Source organism: Cystoisospora suis, assembly GCF_002600585.1.
Source record: "Cystoisospora suis strain Wien I chromosome Unknown contig_1109, whole genome shotgun sequence".
Lineage (NCBI taxonomy): Eukaryota > Apicomplexa > Conoidasida > Eucoccidiorida > Sarcocystidae > Cystoisospora > Cystoisospora suis.
Window position 1 is genome coordinate 29,097 of NW_027153910.1, and position 21,147 is coordinate 50,243.

Consider the following 21,147-nt stretch of genomic DNA (forward strand, 5'->3'; position numbering starts at 1 on the left):
ATATACGTTAACTTACTTTGGGCATGTACTTCTGTAGGGTGTAGTGCCCCGCCAGCCGAAGCAGCTACAATCCTTCAAAGCAAACGAGGTTCCGCGCAGCTCAAAGGAGAACGCTCCCCCGAAAAAGGCCTAGAAGTTGGAGCTCTAGAGAGAAAACCGAGCCCGTGGCATGCGCATCGACTTGCTGTGATTACAGCCAGCTGTAACACACCTGGATGCATGCTCGAGAACTTCGCTTCTGCCCGTGCAGAATCACCCGGAGAGACTCCGTCTGTCCACCCCGTTCCTCTCCCGTTCCACTGCTAATTTACCTCCACATCTGCCTGCCGTACCGTCTTACTTAGTTGTAGCGCATGAAGTTTTACAACCGTGCTACAGTTTCTCTTTCTCCGTTGCTGTCATCTTCTCATTGCCTCTCCGCTCGGCAAAATAAAGTTATATTCCCACACCGCTGCATCTGTCTCCCGGGTGTGCCCTCTTTCCCGATCGCAATCTCGAACGGCTTCTTCATTGTCTTCGGATTTCTCCGCCAGTTTCCCTTGCTGGTGCTCCACGTCTGAGGAAGCAACTCAGCATGAGAGTACCCGAGTCTGGGCGCTTGCGAGTTTCTGCTTCTGTGTTTTATCTCTTCTTAGTCGGTTCCTGCCTTGTATGTCTCACTATTTTTTCACTTGTATCCTCCGTCTTATACAACTAGTTCCTATTCATGTCTTCAGTTGGTTGCTCGTGCTCCTCGTCTCGACCTTGCTTGCATATTCACTTCTCTGGATATGCATCATGGGGAGAGAGAGAGAGCTCCGGATGAGTCACCAAGCGGCATCATCCCTGCACTCCTCCATATCGGGTGCATTGAGCATCTTCAGGGATTCCTTACAGCTCGACAACCTCTACGTCACAGCTCAATCTTCTTCTCTCTCTTCTTTCCCCCTTCCTCGAGTCTCCTCTACTCCTTCTTGTGTACGCGCGTCTAATTCTTTGTCTTCCACCTCTTCGACTCGTCCCAGTGCATCATCTCAGCAGCTACGGCTCCAGGGCTTTCCTCGCACTGTGCCCCCTCAGTTCCCGTCTTCTCCGACAGTCCGTGCGAGCGCAGATAACATTCCTGCTTCTCGCCGATCCTGGCCAGTTTCCACTGTTGACGGAGAAGATGGCTATCCTAGATCTTCTCCCAGCAGAATCAGGTTCTTCTCGCCCTGTGTGGACTTTCTTGCTCGACGCTCACTCAGTTCATTGTCCCAGAAGAGACGACGGGAGAATGCAGAGAGAATGCCTCGCAGTTTTTCACATGTATCGCTGTCGTGTGTCGAGACAGCAGAAGGAGTAGCCACGCGGGCGGGGCAGGCTCCTTACATTCCCCGCTCACACCCTCTGTCTTCATGTGTATGTCACTACTCTCCCTCGTCATGTTTGACCCCAGCTGTTTCGCCAGACTCTTCGAAGAGGCCTGTGCGGTTACGAGAGGAAGAGATTCAACCGAATACTTCTCCTGACACCAGGCTGAATGAGCCACTGGGGGAATGTCGTCTTCCTTCTTGGCCTTTCCATGAGGGGGAGATGATAATCCAACCTCGTGTTCAGCCAGGAATAACGAAAGAACATGTGTCGGGACGGTCTGGACCCGGTTGTTTTCCTCCGTCTGTCACTACGAGATATAGATCTAAGTTACCTTCTTCTCCTTCTTCCCCGCCCCTTGCTGTCGCTGTTGTATCGCCACGGCGTCATCATGCTGAGAGCGGCGGTTCTCTCCCGCTTCCCGATTGTCCTCCTTTTTGTTCCCCTCCTCCTCCTTGCTCGCTTTCTGTGTGCTTTCGCCCCGTCATGGGTGACGACGAAGTTCAGGATTGTCTTCTCCACTCTTGTTCGTCTCCCCCAATGTTCACTGTTTCGGCGGTACACGCGTCTGCGTCCTTCTCCCAGTCTGGAGGAGAAGAAGACGATGACTTGGGAGAAGAAGACGGTTTCCATTTTGTCCTAGCGTGTGAAGACGACGAAGAAGAAGATGCTTCGTCAAGCAGTCTAGGAGCTTTTCATGCCGGCGATGATGGAGGAACACATATAAGCACTAGCGACGACAGCAGAGCACAGATGTCCGATGCTTCGTGCTTCTCCGGCTCTTCTTCGTCCTTCCGTGCTACAACTACTCCTTCTGCGTCAACGACGTACTCTAGTGTTCTCCCAGCTTCGCTGGCGACAGCAGGTCAGGCGAGTGAAAAGCCTAGTCCCTTCTCGTATGTAGGCGGACAAGGGACAGAACACGTGTCGGCCTGTATAAAAGCTGGTGACGACCCGTCTTTCTTGTTAACAGGGAAACCGTCTGAAGAAAATCTCTTGACTGCAGAAAGTCTACAGACAAGTGGAGGGACTGCTTCCATAGGCCCTAGGGAGACTGTGTCGATGCTTCATGGGAGCTCTGTCATAGCACCTCCAGTTGGAGCTGTCCGAACAGACTTGATAGGAGCTAGTAAGCAGTTGAATGAGATTCACCCCTCAACGTCTTCTTCCGCTATAACCCCGGGCAGCCAGCGGATGATATCTGCGTTACTTCCCAATACTTTCGAGAAAGGCGCAGGAGAAAGAGCATCCGGAGAATCTTCTTCGTTGCAGTATCAGACAGAGGTGCGCCGAGATGTCTCCTTTGACCCCACAGCCGGGAGTGAGGGTCTTCCAACGAGTTATGAGAAAACTGGTCTCGAACAGGGGAATAGGGAGGATCCCCAACTAGCTTACCAACGACAGATGGTGTATAGACAGTCGGGAGATGTAGGGGGTTTAAGCAGTCATCAAGAATCACGCAAGCAATCAGACACCGTCGCAGGATCGACGGTGCTGTCTCCTCAATACACTAGATCACCCCCAGCCCCTCCGGGCGCACAGACACCTCAGCAGCAGCATCGATTTCCTCAGCAACATAACATCCACCCCGATGCCTCTTCTTCTCCGTCAGTGTCATCGTCTTCACAGAAACCTGGAGACGTCTCTTCTCAGGATCAACAAGATGGAGGACGTCAAGGCAAAGCTCTTTCTTCCTTGCCGACTCCTGGCCAGCAGCATCTCGCGAATCCTTCTCTGTCACGGGATCAGCATCAACAGTCTTCTCATCTTTCCTCTCTTGGGGTCGGGGCACTTCCCTCGGCGGTAGACGTCGGACAGAAACAAAAGCACGCCCCAGTGTCTTTACAGCCTTCATCAGAAGATCTGCAAACAGAGCCACAACGTCATCATCATCAGAATATACACTTTCCGTCTCTCTCTGGTCAAGTTGTTGTCTGTGCGTCTTCTCAAGCCTTCAGTCCCCACCCTTCTCGAGCCGAGTATCTATCTCAGCCACAACCCGCCTCTTCTTTTTCTGCTACACCTAAACAGCAAGAGCCTCGTGGAGATTCGCTGGGGGCGGCGAGTACTAGTTCTCATGTTAGTAGCGGACTTCAGGCGGGAGCCCACCGGGAGCAGGGGCAGCAGGCCGCCGCCGCGAATACCAAGAATCTTATGACGTCAAATCTTACACATCATCACGGTAAACATCAACAGCAACCCGGTGGTCAGCTACCTGCGGAGACAGCTTTATCTCAAGCAGGTTTGACAGAGCCTTTATCGTCATTCTCGACACAAGTAGATCGTTCTCAAACGCAGTCTCAACAACCACACCAGCAGACATATCTTTTAGAACATGGTAGTAGTCTAAAGCAAGGTGTTGGGTCCACTCAGCAGCAGCAGCCTCCACCACCTGTTGTTCAAGACGACAAGACACTCCAACGATGTGCCACCTTTCAGGAAAAACATTCTCATCAGACCTCTTCGTCAAATGAGAAGCGGTTATCTCAGCAAGTAGAGGGGTCCCAAGTACATCAAAAACAACAAGTGTCATCGGGCGGGGGGGTGTCTTCTGCTGTTCCTCCCTCTCCTTCTCGTCAGAGTAATAGTGATTCTAAGGAAGCTAATAACTTCTTAACGAATCACACGCTGTCATCGTCTTTTTCTCTACAGACCTCAGCAAAGCAACATCCATCTCTTCCGTCTCAACTGGCACCTCTCCTAGGAGTTCTGACACATGCTACACAAGGGCTAGCTTTTGAGGGACAGCTAAGCAGCCAGGCAACGAAGTCCACTCAACCTTCACCTTCCTCGAGTGCGGGGATGGGAGCGGGGACAGGAGTCGTCTCTCAACAGCAGCAGGCGCAGACTCGAGCGTTGTTTGAGAAATCCAACCAAGGGAAAGCGCCCCCGCAACTGTCTTCATTGAGTCCTCCGCCCTGTGATATCTCTGGATCAACCCCGCCTATCAACTCTCCTTCAGTACAAACACCCCTCAATGTTTCACGCCAGGCGAGCGTCGTCGCACCATCTCCATCTCAGATGAGTCACGACAGCTCACGATTGAAGTCCTCTCCTTCTCTGATTCCGGCTATGAATCGATTGTCTGCTGCGCCCTCCCCTGCTGGGATAGGAGGGGGAAAACTGGTAGAGGCGGCTTTATCGAAAGGAATGAAACCGAAGACAGGCAGTCACGTTTCAAGAACTACCGCAGGGGCTCTATCCAATCTCAATACGTCCTCTTTAAGAGCTGCTGCAAAATTACATGCTGGCCGCGGGGAAACAAATCTAACAGGGTCATTGGCTTCTTTTCATGGAATAGGTAGTCGTCCACTTGGTAAACAATACAGTACTGTGGGAGGATCGTCATCCCCCAAGGATTCTTTACACCTACAACAGCAGCAAGCAGGACCTACGAAAGGCACACTACCTTTCGACGAAGGAGGAAAAGGTTTATCTCTCTTGTCACCAGTCACTCAATTCCTTACCCCTGAAGAGGCAGCAGTCGCTGCAGCTGCGGCGTCGGTATCTATGTCGGAACCTTCTCTTTTTGTAGAAACGCCTTCAACCATAGAGGCGGCTTTACCGCCGGTTGAATGGCTCCCCTCAATTTCTCATCTCCTTAATATTTTCTCTTATGTCAAGGACCCTGTTCTAGAAGACAGTCTTCGTTCTCAGGAGAAAGGAACTTCTTCTCGTGATGGGGAGCACTCGAGTCAACCTCACCAAACGACACAGCGAACTATCCCCTTGCCATCATCTCCTCCAGTTCCACCCTCTCCTTCAAGCAATTCTGGTGGCCCAATACCGTCTGACCTCTCGGCTGTTTCTTCGTCTTGCTTGCTCACTTTCCCACCTCCCCTCTATAGCCTCCTTTACCCTCCTCAGCCGCCTGTACACTTCGGGCCTACAATCAGGTCTCCTCTAACCCCTGAGCAATTCCTGATGGGTGCGATTGACCCTGGCCTTCTTGATGAAGGCCATAACAACAAGGAGGACGACTGTGCAAGCTGTAGCAGCAGCAGCAGTGATGCTGTCGATAGTACATCAGCGGGGGACGGCCAAGAAGACTTGAGATGTATTCATGAGCTCCTTCAGCCGGCTGGCGCTAGGGTAGCTTTGGCGTCACGACAACGGCAGCTAGGCATGCTCTTGAGTGAGAGTTTTTGTAAAGATAGTAGTAGGGAAATGACAAGTTCTCTTCCATCACGTCATTCATTGCTGTCTCCTTTGACCGCAGACAAGAGTGGCAAGATTACGAAGAGTGGAGCCCTAGGGAAGACATCCAACTATCCTCTTATCCCCCCTGGACACCGCTTGTCTGTTGTCCGTCTCGACATCCGAAAAGCGTGTGGAAGTGCCTCTATAGTTGAAGAGTTACTGCGGAAACTAGCTGCTGATGATGCGAAACTTGGCGAATCCGAAAAAAAGAAAGCAGAGACACAGATCAAGGAAGAAGAAGAAGAAGGAGGAGGAGGTCTCAATAGTTCTGTTGACGAAGGGGGGGGGACTGCAGCTGTCGCGGTTCCTAGTACTAGTAGTAGTGCTACCGAGTCGCAAGATCCTGAGCAGGGAGCTGGGAAAAATTTGTCTTCGTCTAAGTCTTCTGCAGAGGACCATCCGATGACAAACAATAGTGCAGTCCCAGGAGCATCAGGGGAATCTGTAGGCCCAGGTGCGACAGGGGGGAGTGTCCCTCTCGACACATCGGCGACGAACGCTTCTAGGCCATCGACTCCATCCAGTCAGCAAGAAGGGGGAATCTCTTCTGGGTCTGTGGGAGGCGGCAGTGGTAACGGGGACACCATAAGTGAAAACAGTCCAGCTCCATCTCCCGACACTGCACAAACATCCGATTCTGCTTTTTCCTCCTCCGTTTCTAAGCCTTCTCGAAGACCGCATGGGCCCCTCCTTCCGCCCCCAGAGGAGATTCTCTGGGATACGTTAGATTGGCTTGAAGGTGTTGAAGCGTTGTGTGTTGCATGGCTCTCTGACTGTGGTCTTCCAGCATGCATCCCTCTTTTACAGAAGCCGTCAAGTCTCCCGTCTTCTTTTCCTTTTCTTTCGTATCGACAAAAGAAGACAAGGTCTGGGGCCGGCCGCTTAAACTCCGAAAAAGAAATGAGGGACAGTGGAAATCAGAACGAAAGCATTGCTTCGACTCCCACGTGTCCGGACACAGCCAAGACAGAGGAGATACCTCCAAACTCGCCGACATCTTTCTCCACTCAGGGTGGGGAAGTAGGAGATCCAGCAGGAGAGCAGAGCTCTCTTTCAAGATCAAGCAAAAGCCCAAGTATCCCTGTCCTATGTAGATCAGGGCTTCAACTTCCCGAAAAAAAGAATGGAGAAATCTCTTCTGGAGAGTGGGTACTTGCTTTGAAAGATCTACTTGTTGCAGACGTCAGGAGACAGCTGGGACGAGCGGCTGTCCGTGAAGTCGACTTTGCATGTCTGGTGCAGATGGCAGAGACACTCAAGGAGGAAGAAGGGACAGTGGAAGCCCAACAACGACAGCAACAGGCAGCACTTGGGGGAGTTCTACGAGCTCCTTTACCTTCCTTTATGAAGACAGGAATGAGTCCTAATGAGCATGGGAAGATCTTCGCTTCTTCCACACACGGACAGATGTTTAAGAGCGCAGCATCGGCGTTCACTCCCTCGTCGGGGGCTTCTCTAGGAGGTGTCACTGTTGGAATGAAAGAGCGGGGAGAAGGAATCATGGGCAGAGGGTTAGATGATGGAAATAGAATGTGTAAAAGCGGTCTCACACTCGAATCACAAGCCTCTCTTCCGAGCCCTAATAGTACACGGAACGGTCTAACGACCTTATTACCTTCCTCAAGAATCACTCCATCTCCACCCTTCACACCAGCAACAACTCAAACACCTACAGCAGCGGCATCTCGGCATGCCCCTTTCCTTACTTCGGGCAGTCATGGGACAACAGCAGGAGGCGTTGGACATAACACGATGATGAGGGGAGAGAGTTGCTTTGGAGATTTCAGCGGAATGCATGGAGGAGGGGGAGGCAGTCGTACGCCTTCTGCTTCAACCGCTGGGAGCTACGAAGATAGATCCTCTCTTTGGTCTCTTCACAGGACAACTCCTGAGACATCAGTGACGTCAATCGATCGTAGCGGGGGGTCGGATCTCTCTTCTCTGACTTCATCATTACCATCGTCCTCTCCTACGAGGGAAGAGGGGGGGTTCCTAGATTCCGTCTCCGGTGGAAGGGAAAAGAAGACAGTCGGTTCTCTTGCAGCCACTGTGAAGGCCCAGAGTGGTTTCGTTCATGCAAATCCATTTGGTTCTTCTCCGTCTCGTTCGCATCTCCCTTCTCCCGTGACGAACAGCAGTGGGTATCTCTCTTCTTCCTCACCGGGTAGTGTCTCGTGCTTCTCTCCTGGTCCTCTCTTCAATGCTCTGACATGTGCTATACTCGAAGTGGACGTCTATGATCCAGATACTCAGGTAAGAATAGACGATAGAGTTTACTGGCGCTTAACTGCCGATGATCACCTTGTTCTTCAATACTGCCAACAGCTTGCAGCCGATTTAGATCTCCCACCTGCTGTTGTCGCTCGTTACCGTGTGGCTCTACACAAGGCAGTTGAACGTCAAAAAATCTCCCTTCTTTTCGATTATAAGCCGCAACTACGGATGTTTCATACCCGTCGGGGTCTAAGATTGCCGCCTGGTTTCCTCTTGGAAGATGGTTCTGCCGCCTCAGGAGGGGGCGCTACAGGGACAGCAACGGGGCAGCCACAGGGAAGTCCTGCTACTACTACGACTAGTAGTGGTCCTCTTGGGCAATCAAACAATGTTACGCAAGAAAGACCTTCAAACGCATCTGTAACTAGCGGAGGAGAGCGAATGCTTTCTGCATCATCTGCCGGTGCTACTGCTCCTGCTGTGGCAGCAGCTGATCGAGGGATAGGTCGTGGATACTGGGGAGGGCGAAAGAGAGGGAGTAGTCTTGATGACTGGGCTGGCGAGGAAGGCCTAGTTCTTTATGAGAGTAAAAGGTAAGTGGAATCGTAGGCACTGATGGACTTATTGATTGGTTCTCAAGCAGAGATGAATCATACCATACCAACAGAACATTCATATAGGCGATGTGACTCATCTATAAAAGAAGGGGGGAGGCGGGCCTGGGGAAGGTGGGCAGGTGATTCCTTCTTCGGTTCATGCTCTTGTGTAAGTGTTTATAGGCATCCAGACCGTCTCTTCATAGAGGTGGTTTATATCCCACTAAATATATGTAGAACTGGGTATATAGGGATTAAGCTGTATGTGTGTTGCCAGTTTGATTAAGAGATGTATCTCAGTTATTGCATCTTGTCTCAGATATGACTATGTCTACCATGCGCTTCATAAGGAAAGGACGTGTCCCTGAGAAAAACTGAAGTATAGAGAACTGGTGGCCCTTATATCTTCTTTGTTTTCCACTCAGCGTTGATTACCTCTTCTTTTTTCTTCTTCCTATGTTTGATTTCTTGCTTTGTTTGTCGTTCTGAAGATCTTCGACGTCACCTTCTTCGTCACTGCTATTTCCATGGTGTACGGAAGTTGTGCAGTCCGTACGTCGAACGTGTCCAACAAAGCGTCGTCCTCTTTTCTTACAGTCAAAGCGCCCTTCTTCATCGTTACTTGCTTCATCTCTCTCTTCATCGTCTCTTAGCGAAGGAGTAACTTTTTCTCCAAGCCTTTCTTTGGGGAGTTGTTCAGCCGAACCATTCCTGTCGTTCTCACTTTCTCAATCCTTCGTACGACGGCGAATGAGAGATACGAAGGAAGACTCTTCTTCATTGCTTCAGAAAGTAGAGGGTGTAGAACTCCTTGGGAGAACCAGGTTGGGTGGTCTCTTTTCAGATTCAGACGTAGGGGGTGATGAAAAAGAGGAGACGAAGAATGCAGAAGTCAAAAAGAAACTATTAGAATTAGAACAGACAAGACAAAGAGATCTACTGAATCAATTGCATGCAGGGACACTCCCAGAGTTCGGACCTCTTATCCTACGTGGTCCTGATGCGGCAACCTGGCCAGGAAGGAAGCTAGGGCAGAAGCGTAGAAGAAGATGAAACAAGAACCTGAGCGAAGAGGAGAAGCTGTCCCTCCATGTACTCAACAGGAATGTGTTCATTTCGATGTGCGTGGGCAACCGAAGCAGAAGAAGACGTTGTAGAACGGGTGGATTTTTGGCTTCAGAAAGTGAAGAAAGGCTTCTGCTTGGTATAAGAGAAGAGAGGAGAATCGAAGATGAGAGGAAGAGGCGGTGTTCAAGACTCTAGAGAACGCTGTCAAGGAAGCCCGGGCAAAGAGAGTTGTCAAAACTCGAAGAATGGCATGTGTGTCGCTAGGACAGAGGAAGGGATGATGACAGTGTGCTGTGTATCGCGTTGCCGCAGACAGCTTCAAGAAGAGAGAGAGAGAGCGCGTTGAAGAGATGTACAAATACACATCTCCTCAACACTCTCTATAGGTATACATCACTGGCTCACCAGTGCCAGAGTGGCACTGAAGGAAAAAGAAAACACACGGCCAACCGCGAGGGGCGGAGGGGAAAGGAGAGGCAGGAGGGACACTGGCGATGTATACGCGGGACAAGCTAGCTATGCCATATTAGTACATCTTCGTGATTAGTCTTCTTTTTTGTTTTCGGGTTTCCTCTTTCTTTCTCACTGCCCTCTCAAAGACATTCTATACGACTAGATAAGCACTTCGTTCTTCAGGGGCCCGGTGTTCTCTGAACCCCCGGGGCAGCACGAGAGGTTCCATTTATGTTTCGTTGTGATAGTATGAAATACAGTTCGAGTAACGAAGCCGTACCCGTAACGGGAGCACCTTTTGTCAGCCTTCTCGTGAACGCTATGGTGATTCACCGGTAGACATGATGGTACTCTAATACCTATCCATGTAGACACGATAATACTGCAATAGGCACGATAGTACTTGGATATCTCTCTAGCTACTCTACGATCCATGGTGTGTCTGATGATCAGTCACAGGGTAACTAACCTCCACTTCATTTCTTTGTATCTTCGCCGTCACTTTCCGTCACTTGACTGGCCCCCTTTTTCGCAGGAGACGACCATACGTTCTATGGAGTCTGATGTTTGTGACGGGGGTTCTCTGGAGCTGAGGTTGGAAAAGGTGTTTGTGAGGTCGCCAGCGCCCCCAAAGTGAGCTGCGTATACCTCGACTTTATCAGGCATGCATTTACTGTCGCTGTCCGTTTTTGTGCTTGCTGGGAGGAGCTAGCAGCTGCCGATTTGTTTGCTTCACATGTTGCAAGCTCGGGATCAAACATCCCGGTGCCTGTGTGGTGGAATAGATAGCGTGGATGACGTAGAGGCAGGGCATAACCATTTCAGCGTAACGAGGTTGGACACGACTAACTCCGGCAAGTCACCTAGTACTCATATGGCTACTAGAACGTGTATGGACGATGGTCGAAGAGAGTGGGTGACGACCCATACAGCACACTGTTGTCAGGCAGGCCGCGAGGAAACTGTAGTCAAGGCAGGGAGGTAGAGGGGACAGCCAGCTCCACCCTATAGCAGCTCTGCAGGTTTGCATACGATGATTTGTTCCCCCCAACTTCCGTGAAAAATCTGTTGTACGCTGCCTAGGTTCCGATTTGAAAACTAATGTGTCCCTTCTGGGACATCGGGGGGAGAAAAGGACTGGCTAGAACACCCCTGGTCCAGAACTGTGTGTGTGCACTGAACTCAACTGACCCTAGCTGCATGCGTGTTGGACAATCCGCCCGTCCCTTGCGATGCCACATAGAGTCTTCCATAACGTCCTAGGCAGCCCCCTACCGGGTTAGTTACGACGACTGCGCAGTCAGCACGGAAAGAAACAACGGCGGATCTCATCGATGTCAGCAGGAAAGAAAAGAACACGGACTGAAGTTCGCCTCTCTCTTCGCACTTGACTACTGACACACGGTGTCAGATGGAGAAGCGCCACCATCAAGTAAGTACATACGCATTTCGAAATAGTCGGGTAGATGGTATATCGCACAATACACACAGAAGATTATCGAGGGGTAGTACACCAGATACTATTCCATCGCCACGAAGGAAGCTCCAGACTCCCTGAGTTGAAGTGAACATCCCAGCCAAGTCCGCGGCTCTCACAGCAAGAACAATAAGAACGGTCCAATCGTAGCACGGCTTGACATCACGCGGTATTCACTTCCTTTCAACGCTCGCAAGCAACTGCCCCTGACCGCTTGACATTGGGAACATCCAGCGGCGGTGTACGCGCTAGGTAGTCAGGATGGGGCATCCACGAGAAGAGAACAGAGCCTGGAGAAAACCCCCGCTGGCAGATCAGCAAGCATCTGCGGAAAATCGTTGCTAGCTTAAACACGCACCAGCCAAACAATGTACAACGACTGGCCCTCTTACTCCTTTCATATGAGCCAAGTCAAGGTATTTATCTATTGATCTTTACATCCTACTTCGCTTATACAAGCAAGTCGCAGAAAGAAGAGATACAGAGGATGACGTCACATACCGGATAATGTTATGAGCATTTTTTCGCTCATCATGGAAGGCCTCCAGCAATGCCATCACACTGCTTTACCCATCTTCCCGATGCGAGCAGGAATTGAAACGAAAACTCATAAAGGTGCGTCCGTCCCTTGTCTCGAAGCAGGTGAGGAAACAAACAAAGGGGGTTGAGAACGGGTGCTCTCTCTGTTGCGCGGGCTTCTTCTTCGACCTCTTTGGGGCGACTTCACAAGAATTGTTTTTCAACGGCGACTCCGTGCTCTTTTGCCAACCACCATTCCACTACACCTATGAAGGATGCAAGTAAGGTTTAAGTGAGACTTCCTTTACTCTTTTGCACAGTAACAATCGTGCTTCGTGAGAGGTTTCTCTCCACTTCTTTCTCGTTCTTTGATTTCTTAAGTAACGTGGCAGGCAGCGGGTCATGCCTACCCGCTCCCTATCCATACTATGTCATGGTTGTGCATACATGAGACGTCCCGTATTATCTATCCTTTTACAAGATAGAGGGCAAAATCCAACAAAGGGTTACCATACTCGCAATAAAGAATCTCTCTCCGCAGAGAAAGGAGAGAGAAAATTCGCCGATGTCTTCTAGAAAAAATCCAGTGTCACATATAACGGCGTGCACGGTGGGCTAGTCAAATGTCGTCTGTGGGTCACCTACGTGAAAGCCAAAGGAACAGATGTCCCTCCTACCCCGTGTAGACACAGAGCTCTTAGTTCACTCTCAAAAACGCTGCGATAGGCTCCCCTCTCTCTCCCTCACTACCCGTCCTCCACTACTTCGAGAAATATCCAGAAGCTCTATGAACCTTGAAATCATGAGTAGTACCAGTAGTAGTAGTAGCTGAATTGGACTGAACTCCCCTAGCCCATTCTCACACAACGACGTAAATATCTACTGCTGACTCACCCAAAAAAGAAATATAGTCCTGCTTGTCTCTGCTTCCAAGACCAAGGCGGAAAAAAACACTCCACTGGAGAAACAATTCCGTCTCTCCACACCCCGGACTGCCTGTTGTATTACTTCCCTCAGAACGACAAGACAACACGCGCTTCCTGAAAACAACTGCCTTCTCCCCGGAAAACATACAGTTAACTCTAGCCATGCTACTTCCGAGCAGCAAGCCGTGAGAGGGGAGGGGGAGCGGGCGCGTGAGTGTGTAGTTACAGTATGATTCCAGCTTCCGGATCTACCTCATTTCTTGGCTGCCTAGTATCACAGGGTAGCAAATAAACTTCAAGCTAAATCAAAAGAGCTCGCTCATTCCTTCCACCTCACCCAAAAAAGACAACACTGTGAAATTCCTTTCTTCCCCTTGTTGAGCAACTTTCCATTTATCTTCCATACATACACATCTGACGCGGACAGAAGTCTCAAACTAGATATAGCTGAAGCTCGAAAAATAAATGCCAACTGTGTGGGGAATGCTGGTGCATGTACAGCCTTCCCGCACAGTGTTGTATGCAGATGGACGAGAGTGCACGCCAAGTAAAAACAGAATATGTCCTTCATCCTTCCTGACTATACCACACGGGAGACGTCGTGCGGCTGATGCTCAAGACAGCACGCAGAGAGACCCTCGCGATTCCTGATAATATATCTACGTTCTCATACAGATACGTGCAACAAAGACGCTGCTGCCTGCCCTTTCCTCATGATGTCGAAGGAAGGTTTCTCGAAGACAAGAAACAAGCGAACACCTTGTCACCCTGTGCTACCGTACGCCATATCACTCAACGAAACGGAGATCTTGGAACTCTCGCTTCGGTCGGTAGGCTGCCTGGAAGGAACATGTGAAACAGGAACAGGTAGCAAGCAGACTACCAGGCGTGCCGTCTGGATTGAACCCTTCATGATTAGTAGAAGTGAATGAAAGAGGCAGCTCACCTGTATGCCAAAGCTGCAGATACACCGAAACTAGGAAGAGGAACTATGATGCACACATTCAATTGACCCGCTTTTTTGTGCCATATACAGAGAGAAAGATAAACACAAATATACAGGTACACTCTTTCTCTAGATATATATATCAACTACTCTTGGAGAATGTATACATGTAAGTCGAAAACCTATAACCCATTAAGCGTCAGGAGAATGAATTGGCATCCTTGCCTCGCTCTCTTTCCCGATATGGTCAATCCGAGGAAAACGGAATTGTAACAATCTCATTCTTCAAGGCATCCAACTAGATAGTTAAATACAGGGGCTTACTACAGGGAAAGAAATGTGTTCTCGTGCTTAGATCTCTCCCTTTCCGCCATATGATTGCCAACACCCAACTGATCTAGGCGAAGCACAAAAATAGCAACCACTCTCCAAGTGACGTACCTTCACTTTCTGAAAGACCCGCTGTAGGGCTTTGCAGTATGTCTCCCGCAGCTACAAATACATTGATACCGCAAGGGAAGAGAGAAAGACAAAGTACAGCGGGCTGCCGGCTCAACGATGCTACCTTGGCCGACTCCTTTCTCCTACCCAGAAGACTCGAGCGCCCTCCTGGTCTCGAGCGCACCGAGTTAAATCTAAGAACCCCAACAGTGGAAAATGGTTTGGAGACTCTTCAATTCTTTCCGACCTCCATTTCACTGTTACCCCTCATGCAGCACTGCCTCCAGTTTTTTCTATCGTCCCTCACTCGAAACACAGCATGTGAGCGGCTAGTCATGCGATGCCACGCGGAGGGAAAGAATGGCATATCAGAGACGTGCAAGCAGACTTGAAAAGGAAATATACTTGCAAAAACCACCTAGGACGTCTGCAACAAAGCAGCCTCAGAGTGGAGAGGCTACTGGATACACTATGAACTTCCAGACCCTCAGCGCATTAGCCAGCTTATAAATTATCGACATTACTCAAGAGACACAAGAACAACTATAAAACACCGTCGACTGCAAAAGAGAGGTGCCACGACAACACAAGACCGAAGATGGTCGGCACAGACAAACACTGTGTCTGTCACATTCGTCATGATCAAGAAGAGAAGCACTGAGACCACGTCAGAAATGCTGACCTCACATCACTCCTGTCTTCAACTCGACCTGATATACAAAAGCCACCATTCCCCCTTTTATGTCCGTACGGTTTAAGGAGTCTTCCGACCATGTGCTTCAACACTGTTGACTGTCTGGAGGCTCTTTCAGATCTTTCTTAGGAAACGCTTCTTGTGAACTTCGCCGTTGACTCACATATTCACCGCACCACGGCAATTCGATAGTGTGTGAATGAACCGCACTAAGCAGTCGTGACAATCTGATTGAGAGTTCTCAGGCTTGAATCGGAAGATCATGAAGTCTATATGGTCGTGGAGATCGAGAGGGAAAGGAGGCAGGGCAATATGAGAAGTGGAGCATCATCATCATCTACTCTACATGTAATGATTCAACAAGAAGAAAAAGAAGAGGATTTCCGATACAGAGACAGATGGTACCTTCGCTATATCCTGTTCAGTCGGATTTTCAATGCGCTGGCATTGAATTGGGTCTCCTATCATCGTGAAGGTCGGGACACGTAGAGGCAGGAATAACTGGAGAACACCCCGGCCTATCAAAGTTAATACAGCGAAGGAGTTTTCAAAGAAGAAAAAAACCAAGAAAGGAAACAATGCATGCAGGTGACTTGAAAACGACGAACATCTCTAGGGGATCTGCTCAGGTATCGAGATGGGCCTACGAACCGAATCAATATGCCTGAATACGGATGTATGTACACACGCATTTAAGTGTTAGTTTGGCTCAGCTTTCAATACAAACTGGGCATTTACGCCACTATGCAATCGCATGGCTGACGCAACCCCGTCCAATGATCCTGCAACGGTCTGTATGTGACGCTGTTCAAGAAAAAGGAGTGAGTGAGACTAGAACTGAAAAAGGAAAAATAAGAGAGAACGACACGGAGTGTGCTGGTATCATGACAGTTGAAATACACTGGCAAGACGGACAATAGGCAAACAGGGCTCATGGTTTCAACCGCAAGTGAAAAGACCGTACATATGCGGTGACAGTGTAGGATGAGAGGAGGAGGGTACAACAGGCGAACACATCAGAGAATCCAAATGTTCGTATGCCTTCTACTCGCTAGAAGTAGATCAAGCACGGGCATAGATACGCTAGCCAGACAAAAGAAAAACTTTCGATCTCCCCCCGCCCCCTTATAAACTGGCACGGAACCTTACCGAAGAAAATAGGACATGAGAATCCGAAGATCTGCATTGTTCTTTCACTCAGCTCTTTCGATAGTGGTGTCTTCACTACAGTATACAAGTCGTTCTCCCCGAGAGAGTACATCTGAACACCATCACATGCATTCAAGGAAAGATCAATGATAGAGCCCTCTCCGCTTCCTACCCTGTTCACGGACGAACTGCGGCATCTCTTGAAATCACCCCAATGGCTTCATTGTACAGATTTACAGATCCAGATCTCAACCCGTCCTTGGAGGCCGCCCGTTTCCATAACTCTTCACGACACCAAAGACCCGTAGCACGATGATCCTCTTGATGAGATTTCTCCATGTGATACAAGAGATATCCTTAGTAAGCACCACCAGCTACATGTGGGGCTACTACAGCAAGAACAGTACCGATCATCTGGCTGACAGACATCCTGAGACTCGCCGTCACTTTGGACGCGTTCTATGTACGCCCTATGCAAAGCAACCCTAATATATAGACACCTACACTCTGCAACACAAGGCGAGCTGTCTCTCTTCACATGTCCCACACCTCTCAAATTCACAGTCACCTGGTTCTCTAGACAAAAGAGCGGACACAGCTAGCAACATGCATACAGATACACACATAACACCGCGTCTCGCGGCAGTCTCCTGTCATGACATCATAGCCGAACCCCGGGTGTCCGTGGCTAGGTGGACGACTGATATCTTTTAGTTCTATGCGTGTTTGCTAGAATGGAGAATGGACTACGATGGACTCCTTTCGTAATAGCAGGCCACGTCGTAGAGAAACGAACGAGGAACCTGTGAAAGCGAAGAGAAATGATGTCGTATCCTTAGGGGTTGGAGAGCTTACAGGAACAAGCGATGCGCCCGTTTTAAGAGCTACTTCAAAAAATCCACGACGTTTCTTCAAAACAAGATCGTTCTTTCCTTCTTCAGCTAGACACGCCTCCCGAGCCCCTCCAACCAGAAGGACCACGGCTTTGCCTTTCGGCTCGCTGGCACAACAACAGCATTCACAACAACTAGAACTCTACAACCGGTAGAGCGAAGTGAATTCATAATGCCGGCACAGAGAAAAGCACCGGTGATCAAATCAGGAGATAGTTACCGGTATTGAAGTGTCTGGACGGGAAAATTCGACCGAACAACAACAAAAAGATCAGATGTAGACCGTGTATCGTAATCGTAACGTTATATGTAGAATCGCTTCTGCACAAAGAATTAGACAACCGCTATTATAAGGCAACAGCGACAACAGAGTCTTCACCACGTTCAGAAACAAGTGCGTGTTTCCGAAAAAAAAAGAGAGCTTCCTCATCAAGAGCGAGAGCACACGAAAGAGAGAGGAAGCCTTCAGCCTTCTCCATACACCCGAACTCTCTTGAAACTACTTAGCCAAGCACGCACGGTACGCAATGAACGATATAACCCCTTATCAAGAGAAGACACAGAAGGGAGTCTCCCTGTTTATCCTGAGACACAAAGTTCATCGGTGTGTGGAAGTACCTCAAAGGGCCATTTCCGACCGCCTACTGCTGAACAAAGTGCGTTTGTGTGTGGGGTCATCACTGATCGGAGAAGCAGTCACAAAGAAAAGAACTGCGTAGTCATAAGAACTGACTATGGAGTACCTCGACAAAGAATCCAGGATGTAAGAGACTGCGCCAAACTTCCCTAGGAAGGACCTCTGCTTGAGTGACCGGGAGAATAAGAAAACTGGCGAACTTGGTGGAAGTACACATGAAAACCTAGAGTTCATTCTTCCCCGGTTGATCTAGAAGGGGTTGGGGAAATAGACGACGAACCTCTGTAGAACATTCACAATATTATGCTTGCTGCATGACATGAAACCCATCAGCTGAAGGATGTGGCGGAAAAAGGGAGTGCGCATGTTGAGCTCCAGAGTGGTGATACGAAAATCCAAGCCTGAAAAGGAAGACAAACGCCGAAAGAACGGCGCAACAAGCCTGCCCGACCAGTGTCTACTCTGTGAGTGAGATGAGCCTTGCAGAGAAAACCCAGGCGTTAAGCCTGTCATTTTAAAGATCTCTTTGAAGCCACACACGTATGTCCCCGGGAAGTATGAGAGAGGCGAACCATTGGGCACCGTGAACCACACGAAATGTCACAAGACATACAAGCAGCAGAGATATAGATGTGGATATACATAGGTATACGTATATATATATATACATAAGTATATATTACCACGGAAATTGCTCCGAACAGGTGGGACTCAGGGTAACCTTTACGAGCTTTTGTACTCGTGTTTTCTCATAGTTAGAAACATCATGTATGATTATGAATATACAGACGTATACATACATATACGTATAGTTTCCTAAGTGAATATATATATACACACTACGAGAGAACACGCGTACAGAAGTTCCTGAAGGTTACCGTGCGTCCCATCTGTTCGGAGCATTGCGAGACACATCACCCCCAACAAACTGCACCGAAATGATTGCAAGAAAGAGACACATACATAACCTGCAAAGCAAGTAGATACTATGCTGGTCATCTCACAACACCATGTGATACCCCAATGCACAACGAAAGATCCTTTAACAGTATGCCACTCGTGTAATTTCATATTGCTTAAGAGGTGTTTCTTGTCTCAGGACGTTTCGTCGTCGTTTTCTCATCTATTTGCCTCTCCCGGTCATAGCTACGACTTTCTTGCTCGCGTTCGGCATCCTACAAGGAAGTCACGAGGAGAACCTTGTCTCGTCCCAAGAAGAGAAGCTGTTTTCTCTTTTCTGACCTAGTCGATGCACTCTCATCTTTTTTATCACTCTAGCCGCCTTTACCTCTTCCTGACTTACAGCCAGAGGTTTCTTCCCTTCAGCTTACCTGGAAGAATGGCTCCGATGTCGTTTTCTGGTCTGAGTGATCGTCCGGCGAATTGTCCGCTACACGAGAAACCGAAGACCCCATGCTGGAGACGCAACAGGGACCGTCACATCCATTCTGTATACACCTGCTTAAACTCCTTCGTCAGATGCCTGCCTGCCTGCCAGCCCCGTCAAAACTGCTCGAAAAAGTGTATATAAACAATGCTGCACGATCCACCTCAGCAATGTGGCCTTGCTATTTCCACAAGAATCTCGTCTCAATGAATAGGTGCCACAAGGTCAACCAAAGACGATCTTGTCATTCCTGTCAGTCTGTGTTGAGGAGAAGCGGTGCAAATTACCGGCTCACGCATGAGGCAGACGCACCCGGACGAAGCAATAGAAATACATACTCAACTGGCCGAAGATATCTCATGAACGACACCCTCAGCAAGACAGGTGTGTAGAGATGAGAAAACACTTAGTTGTCCGGCCTAAGTGCATGCAAAGGTGAACCGCTTACCTGGCTGTTCTTGACGCTAGTGCTGAGGGTCCCCCGGTGGCTCAATGCAGGGAAGATCTCACACCAAACCAACGTCCAAGGGGAAATCAAGGCCCCACCGGCCCCGGTGTTAACCTTAAGCTTTCATGTGATCTCGAAAAACTCTCTCTTCCGGATGAAGTGTGATTAGGCCACCAGCCAAGATACGATCGAACCATGAGAGAGAATACGACATACGTATATACGGAGAGGTGACATGTAGACCCGCTATATCACATGAACTACGCACACTCAGACATAAGTCGCTCACCGGATGGAAACCAAAGAGATAGTTCTTGTCTGTAGGAAACTTCGTCGTCGGGTTCTCCTTCAGCAATGTGAAAGGGAAATATTCTCCAACGTATTTCCAGATCGATAAAGTCCTGACCTGAGTTAGAGAAGGAAACAAAGGAAAGACCAGATCTCACCAAGGCTTCATTGCAGGTTTTTAGCAGACGGGCCTAAGTCATGTACACCGACCGTGAAGCTTAACTCCGGAAGAAAAAAGCCGGACGACAAGAATCTACGCAATACTACGCCGACGATCTAGTGCACGCGCTCACACACATGGAGCGTCCTTGCAGCCGCAGCGCCATCACAGTGCATGCACGCCGTATAATCGACCTGGTCTAACTACACTCGGTAAAACAGTCAAGTACTTTGTTATCATACTACGTGAAAAGACCCCGACTGTGGGGACGAAGGAACAAAAGACATGCTTTTCTTCAGCACGATGTCACGGCTTCGTAGGAGAATCGATCAAGCCCACGACATCCACTATTCTCTGTACCCGGATGATAGACCTCGACTTTCACAGTGACTTCTGCGATTTTCTGTGCACGCCCGAACCTCGTCGCTTGTGGTACTGAGGAAGAACGACTAAGCATGGAAAAGACGTCAGCAGAAGCCGGGGGCCACCAAACGGAGGGAGTTTGTTATACAAACGCATGAGTTGCGCGTACAATTGAACTGGTGTATCATCATCCGTACAGTGTTAGCGTATTCCAGTGTATGTCAAGGCCTCCTCGCATGTCCTGCACGAACTCATGTGGTCTATCGAACGCAGCGGGCGGGTCCTCCTTTTCTTTCCGGCCCCGCCCTCTCCTGTCCTTCTTCCCACGTTTACCTCCCTTCGCTTTGATTTGATGCCTGGTAAAGATCAAAGAAAGATAACAGCGAGGCCTGTTCTTCTTACCCATTGAGAAGGGCAACCTAGGGGTCTTCCAAACCTCTCCGCGAGACATGTGCACCAGAGAGCATAAGGAACGTACCACCAAGCGACCTTTCGGAGGTGTATGAGACAGAAGACATTCATAAACAGACAAGTAAGCAACAAGGAAGAGAGGATGCGCGTCGCAATGTACGATCGGATCCGTACGTACAACGGAGGCTGTTCTGGGGCAGGTCGGGTTGAAGTTCTTGGGAAAGGCTTTGTCCGATCCGTCCGCCATACAGTTGGGTAATAGAGAAAGTGAAGAAGGTAGAGAAAGAAAAGGATAGGCACTACGACAAAGAGCAAGAACTGACCCAGCTCTGCCCACATTTTGGCTGCGAGCACGAGACCACCCGCTGGCCACCACGCCTCAGGGGGAGATACGAGAGAGTAGAAGACAGATTCGACGACCACACAGTCGGCTTGGAGATTTCACTTGAAACAAGAGAGAGGACACACGTTTGAGCAGCCTGCAGCTACGTGACTCCTGGACCGCCTTGTATACTGCCCCTTGTTGGGCGCCGGCCTCCTAGGCA

The 21,147-nt window shown here is 49.4% G+C and overlaps 2 protein-coding genes across 2 annotated transcripts; one reads left to right on the forward strand and one right to left on the reverse strand.

Annotated features, from left to right (window-relative positions):
- The first annotated feature begins 282 nt into the window (after positions 1-282).
- Positions 283-11,054, forward strand: CSUI_002686 (uncharacterized protein). The gene is made up of 2 exons (XM_068062885.1): positions 283-8,339; positions 8,834-11,054. The coding sequence occupies exons 1-2, from the start codon at positions 652-654 to the stop codon at positions 9,393-9,395; spliced, it is 8,250 nt and encodes a 2,749-aa protein (XP_067925139.1). The 5' UTR covers positions 283-651; the 3' UTR covers positions 9,396-11,054.
- On the reverse strand, positions 10,841-20,941 carry CSUI_002687 (dgat2l1-prov protein; the record flags this gene model as incomplete). Its single annotated transcript, XM_068062886.1, has 9 exons — positions 10,841-13,624; positions 14,173-14,223; positions 15,272-15,384; positions 16,016-16,127; positions 16,871-17,015; positions 17,826-17,946; positions 18,877-18,961; positions 19,670-19,786; positions 20,594-20,941. 9 exons carry the CDS (start codon positions 20,939-20,941, stop codon positions 13,574-13,576), a joined length of 1,143 nt encoding a protein of 380 aa, XP_067925140.1. The 3' UTR covers positions 10,841-13,573.
- Between the last annotated feature and the right edge of the window lie 206 nt (positions 20,942-21,147).